We start from the raw sequence: 5,351 nt of genomic DNA on the forward strand, positions 1-5,351 counted from the left end.
GAGCAGGAGACGCAGGGACTCTCCGGTGCTGGTTCTGAACCCCAGCCGCCCCAGGACGATGCCTGGACCCCCGAACACCCTGCATCAGAGTCCCCGCCGTGCCTTGGGGTACCGTGCCACACGGCTGTCCCAGGAGCCAGGGGGCCGGGAAGACGTGGCGGGCAGCGGGCTGTGTCCCCAGGTCCCAGCAGGATTTACACGGAGGAGGACGCGGATGAGCTGCACCAGCTGTTCCACAGGAGAAACATGCTGGCCGTGTTCTGTAAGCTGGTCGTCTACAACGTGCTGGACATCAGCGCGGCCGCCGNCACAGAGCTGGCCCCCCCCGTGTGACACAGAGCTGGGGTAAAGGATTCCACACGTGCGGACAGCACGACTGGAAAGTGCCTGGTCTCACCGACGCCCTGCCCTCCCGTTTCCTTCCCCGCTTCCCGTGGGTGACCCGCTCAGGGCGCGTGGGGACTGCATCTGTGATGTCCCTGTGCATCTTTACAGCGCTGAGACCTCTTCCCGACCCTAAATTCTAGTGGGTTTTTTTTCACGTAGGACATCAAATGTTAATTCCATTCTTTCATCCCGACTGAGACTGAATACAGTCAATCTTGCGAGAGTGGGGACTTGTTTTCGGTTTTGATCGTTGATGTATTTGAAGTGATTATTATCAGTAGCAGGTATTGACAAGAGCCCAAAAGTTTTGATGGAAGGGTAGGTGGGTGGATGGATGGGTGGATGAGTGGATGGACGGACGGATAAATGGATGTATGTGGACATGAGTGGGTACAGAAACGGATGCGTGGGTGGTGGGTGAATGAGTGGAGAGGTACACGGATGGATGGGCGGGTTGATGGGTGGATGCATGAATGAACGATGGCTGGACGGACACTGGGTGGGTGGGTGGATGGACGGATGATGTGCGCGTGGACAGATGGACGGAGGGAGGGACGATGGGTGGGTGGGTGNTATGAGTGGGTACAGAAACGGATGCGTGGATGGTGGGCGAATGAGTGGAGAGGTACACGGATGGATGGGCGGGTTGATGGGTGGATGCATGAATGAACGATGGCTGGACGGACACTGGGTGGGTGGGTGGATGGACGGATGATGTGCGCGTGGACAGATGGACGGAGGGAGGGACGATGGGTGGGTGGGTGAGTGGATGGCGGATGATGGCTGGGAGGAGATGCATCTCTCAGCCGTCGTTTCCCAGAAACTGTCATTTTAAGAGCTGACCCTGCATCCCCGTAACACGATGTAGACGTTAGCCTTTCGTTACTTGGAGGAAATACTTTCCTCAGTTACTCTTTAACTCGGAGTTTCACGTTTGTGATGGGGTTTCTCTCTTTCGTTTTAATCTCCGATCGTCCGGAGCTTTTATGGCGTGGGGTGTAGGGGCCCTCTCGCCCGCTTCTTCTCAGCCGCCTCTGTGTTGGGTTGGTGGCCTCGCACCCCGGGACTTCCCTCCTACACGGCTGTGCGCTGGGCCTCGGTGCGTCGTGGGGCCGTGACCGGGAGGCTGCGTGCTGTGCGGCATCGGGCAGGTTCTCGCGGCCGGGTGGCCGCGGGCTGGTGCAGCTCTGGCACGGGCACGTCGGTGTGGCTCCGAGGGGCCTGGCCCCCGTTCCCCCGATGGCCCTGCCCTGCCCACAGAAGCGTCCCTCTGCGAGGAGCACAGCTGGCCCCAGGACCATGATGCCTGACGGCTACCGCTTCCCAGGCCGTGGGGATGTGCTCCCACCCGCGGCCTGGCTGGTGCTGAGCGGGCACCGGAATCCACATCCACGTGGGTCCTGGGACCCCCGTTTCCGTTGCTGTCCTTAGAGATCGTGACTTGGGGATCCGGCGTGGCAGAGCCTGTGCCTCAGTGTCCCCGAGCTGATGCTCCTGTGTGTTTGTTCCCAGCATTACCATCACTTTGGCGACATCCTCAAGGAGACCATGACCAGGACGAGGCAGAACGACCGGCTTCGCAACGCGCTGTCCCTGCTCCTGTGTCTGCAGCAGGTGAGCGGGCCGTTCCGGAAGGTCGGGCGGCGCTCTGCGGCTGCTCCCCGCGTCGCCTGGGCCTGGAGGGGCGGGCGTCCTCGGGGACACCGTCACGGCCCGCCCCTCGGGAGTCCTGCACCCCCGTCCGTGGCTCGTGAGCAGCCGCTCGAATGGACGGCGCACGCTGGCGGCTTGGCCACCCCACGCCCCGCGGACGGACAGGGCGGCTGAAACGCCACACCCTCTCCCCCCGGTTCCGGGGGCTGCGGTCTGAGGCCAGTGTGTCAGTGGGAGGGGGCTGGGGTCACGTTCTGGGGAGGCCTCTGGAGGGTCACGCGGTTCCCTGGGCCGTGTCCCCACGTGGCTGTGGGTGGAGGGCAGGACGCCTGGACACCTTCAAGACACGGAGACACCGTGGGGGCCGCGCCGTCCTGACCCCATCTGCTCCCCAGCACCTGCCCGGGGCCCCTGGGGGTGAGGCTTCCACATGTGGACTTGTGGGTGCAGTCAGCCCCCTACGGCCGGCTCCGGCCCCGCCTCAGGTTGTGGGACCTTTGTGTAGGGCTCCTCTGCTCTTCGAGGAGGATGTGGCCACGGGGGGTCATGGGGTCACAGGGCAGGTGGACATGAGTGCCCACGGCCTCCTGGGGGGATGGGGGGTGTCGCTGCGTGTTCCTGGTGAGGGAGTGGCCGTGCGCCAGCGTGGGGTGGACTGTCCCCGGGGGAGTCCACGTGTGTCCTCGCACAGTGAGCCAGGGGGACGTCACCCCACCTCCATCCACTGAACCTCAGGGTGGCTGGCTGGCTGCTCCGTGTCCTTCTGTCATGACACCGTGAGAGCGTGTCTGCGTCTTGCGTCCTGCGGGGCCGTTTTACCCACATACGTGGCACCCAGGACCGTGACACGTGGCTTGGTCCGTGCTCTGTTCTGCTGTCCACATGGGCGGGTCTGTCGTGTCACCAGGGCAGGGACGAGGAGGATCTTGCAGAGCATGTGCTAAGGCTGGCGGGGTCTCAGGCGGACAGACCCTGCCCTGGGGGTGCCGGCCACGTGGTCTCTGTGAGCGCCGTGCGCTTCTCGATGCTCACGCGCGGCCTCCTTTACCTCATGCCGTCCTGACGTCTCCCTGCAGAAGCGGACTCGCTCCTCCTCTGGTGGGGCCTCTGCCCGTGACATGTTCCCGTGTCCCAGAGACCCCGGTGCACAGCCTGTCCCGCACCCGGGGTTCTCCAGCCTCCACAGGGTCCGTGCGCGGCGGGCAGCCCCGCCCCCCTGCCTGCTCTGCCTGGAAGGTGGCCGCAGGGCCAGGATGTCCGTCCTTCGTAAAAGAAAATGCAGACGTGATCCAGACTCTGGACACGGGGTCCTGCACGCTGTAGATGCGGTGCCCTCCCCCCGCTCAGGGACACGGACCCCCAGGCCCTGAGACAGCCGGGGGTCGCCGGCACATGCCCATCAGGGCCCTGACCCCGCCGGGTCCCTGCACCCTCAGCTGTTCCAGAAGCACATGGACAAGTACGGGCTGAGCTATGACCCCATCGAGTTCATCTGCGGCCCCTTCTACTCCATCCGGCTGCTCGCCCGCCGCTTTGCGCTCACGCTGGGCTTCGACCGCGCCCGGGAAGCCGCCCACCTGATCCACAGGTGCGCTGCCCGGCCCGGCACCCGCCCTGCCCTCCGTTGGAGTCCCACTTGGCGCCCCGTTCNACTGGCCCTCCTTCCTGTGGGTCCCTGTCCCCCAGCCCTGTTCCCTGCACCAAATGGCCTCCAGCCCCTAAGTAGCCCCCTTCCCCCAGGGGGCTTCCTGCCCCCCCCTCCACATGGGGACAGAGACCCTCCAGGAGGCAGAGTCCCTGGGGCCTTGGGTCCTGCCCTTCCCGTGGGGAGGTCTGGCCATCGGGCGGCTTCTCCGCAGGGACGTCTTTGACGTGGACTTCCTGTCGGAGGAGTCGGACAATTCGTCCGCCGAGGACGTGGACGTGGAGGGCATCTCCGTGCAGGTCAGCGCCCCCTGCGCCTCTGGGCGGTGGTTTCGCGGGGGTGCGTCTTCTCCGGCCACGGCCCCTACAGGTCCCCTCTGGAGGCGGGATGGCCCGTCGGGGGGGGGTGTCCGGGTGGCCTCTGGGCCTGTGTGTGCTCCCCGGAGACTCAAGCCCCCCGTCTGAGGGCGCACCAGGCGTCTGCCGTGTGGACGCTCCCCTGGGGGCTTCCCAGTGCTCTGGCCACACGGTCTGCTCCAGGCTCGTCAACGTTCTCGGGGTCTGAGGCTGGCAGGGTGGGGCTCCCGCCTCAGCCCCTGTGGCCCAGAACCAGGTTTTGGGGTGTCCTCCACCTCTGCTGGCTCCCGCCCAGCTGCCCCAGGGCTGGTGGGGCCGGGCGGGCGTCTGTGGGCCTGCGACGGCCGTGAGAGCAGCAGAGGCTCCTGGCTGGGCGCCCCGAAGCCTCCAGAGACGGGGTCGGTGTACCGGCCCGGGGTCCTGGGCCGCAGCGGTTTCTGATGGCCGTCCCGTGCCCCCCGGTTCTGCGTCCCCCTCCCCGCTCGCTCTGCCCCAAGCCCCCGCTGTGCTCTCGGGCTCCAAGGCCTGCTGGGCGGGGGTCCCGTGTGGCCGCACACCCCCGGTTCAGAGCCTGACCGGGTAGCCAGCCCGGACCGTGGCGTGCACGATTTTCTATCCATTTGTGTGTCCGTGTGTGTACTGAGGGCTGTCCTGTTCGTCCCCAGGGAGGATCGGACTGAGGAGGATGTCCCCCCCCCATCAGGAGCCTCCGCCCATCACGAGCTCCCCTTCCATTGCTGTGCGCTGTCCCCATGGCCACCTGTTCCCGGGGTTGGGGAGCCAGGCCCTGCGGTTCTCCAGGCGGTACCAGTGACCCCATCATCTGCACCACTGGATCCGAACCCCCAGACGTGGGAAAGGGCCATGTGACCGCTGACTGGGACCTTGGGGCGCTCACCCACCCAGGTGCCTACCGGCTTGCAGCTTTCTCTCCGGGCAACTGCTGTGCGTGGCTGGAAGATTCCAGAAGCAGCTCTGTTCTCCACAGTGGAGCATGGTGCTGGCTCCCTGGTCCCCGCGGTCCAACGAGCTGTGGCCCTGCGTGGCCGCCAGCTGCTCCTGGCGCACCCGGGCCCCGAGTCTGCTCAGCACGTGGACGGAGTGGGCTGCATCGGACTCGGGGCGGGGGCCCGGGCCTCCCTCCTCGGACATGCAGGGTGGGCGCTCTGCCCTTCAAATCTCGCGTTGGTGCCAAACCAGACTCTTCGCGGCCACTGTGTGGAGGGGGGCGGCTCCGTGCTCATCCCACACAGAGAGCCAGCCCCCTGCGCACGTGGGGCAGGCCCTGGCCTGGGGGGGACGTCTTGTCC

General features: G+C 65.9%; 2 protein-coding genes across 2 annotated transcripts in view; both read left to right on the forward strand.

The window, feature by feature from the left end:
- Positions 1-333, forward strand: part of LOC144223934 (cohesin subunit SA-2-like) — a 9,383-nt gene extending 9,050 nt beyond the window's left edge. Inside the window, exon 9 of the mRNA XM_077754724.1 lies at positions 182-333. Within this exon, the coding sequence (XP_077610850.1) occupies positions 182-333 (152 nt within the window). The remainder of the gene's footprint in view (positions 1-181) is intronic.
- Positions 334-1,253: 920 nt separating this feature from the next.
- LOC144223935 (cohesin subunit SA-2-like) lies at positions 1,254-3,766 on the forward strand. The gene is made up of 3 exons (XM_077754725.1): positions 1,254-2,001; positions 3,477-3,628; positions 3,727-3,766. The coding sequence occupies exons 1-3, from the start codon at positions 1,876-1,878 to the stop codon at positions 3,764-3,766; spliced, it is 318 nt and encodes a 105-aa protein (XP_077610851.1). The 5' UTR covers positions 1,254-1,875.
- The last annotated feature ends 1,585 nt before the right edge of the window (positions 3,767-5,351 follow it).

Source organism: Crocuta crocuta, unplaced genomic scaffold (assembly GCF_008692635.1).
Source record: "Crocuta crocuta isolate KB4526 unplaced genomic scaffold, BGI_CrCroc_1.0 scaffold221, whole genome shotgun sequence".
NCBI classification, from domain to species: Eukaryota; Metazoa; Chordata; class Mammalia; order Carnivora; family Hyaenidae; genus Crocuta; species Crocuta crocuta.

Excerpts from the sequence above, each read along its gene's own strand:
- LOC144223935 (XM_077754725.1), top strand. The coding sequence starts at position 1,876 with ATGCTCCTGTGTGTTTGTTCCCAGCATTACCATCACTTTGGCGACATC. Across the intron at positions 2,002-3,476 it reads TGCTCCTGTGTCTGCAGCAG|CTGTTCCAGAAGCACATGGA; the intron begins GTGAGCGGGCCG and ends CTGCACCCTCAG. Across the intron at positions 3,629-3,726 it reads GCCGCCCACCTGATCCACAG|CCCTGTTCCCTGCACCAAAT; the intron begins GTGCGCTGCCCG and ends CCTGTCCCCCAG.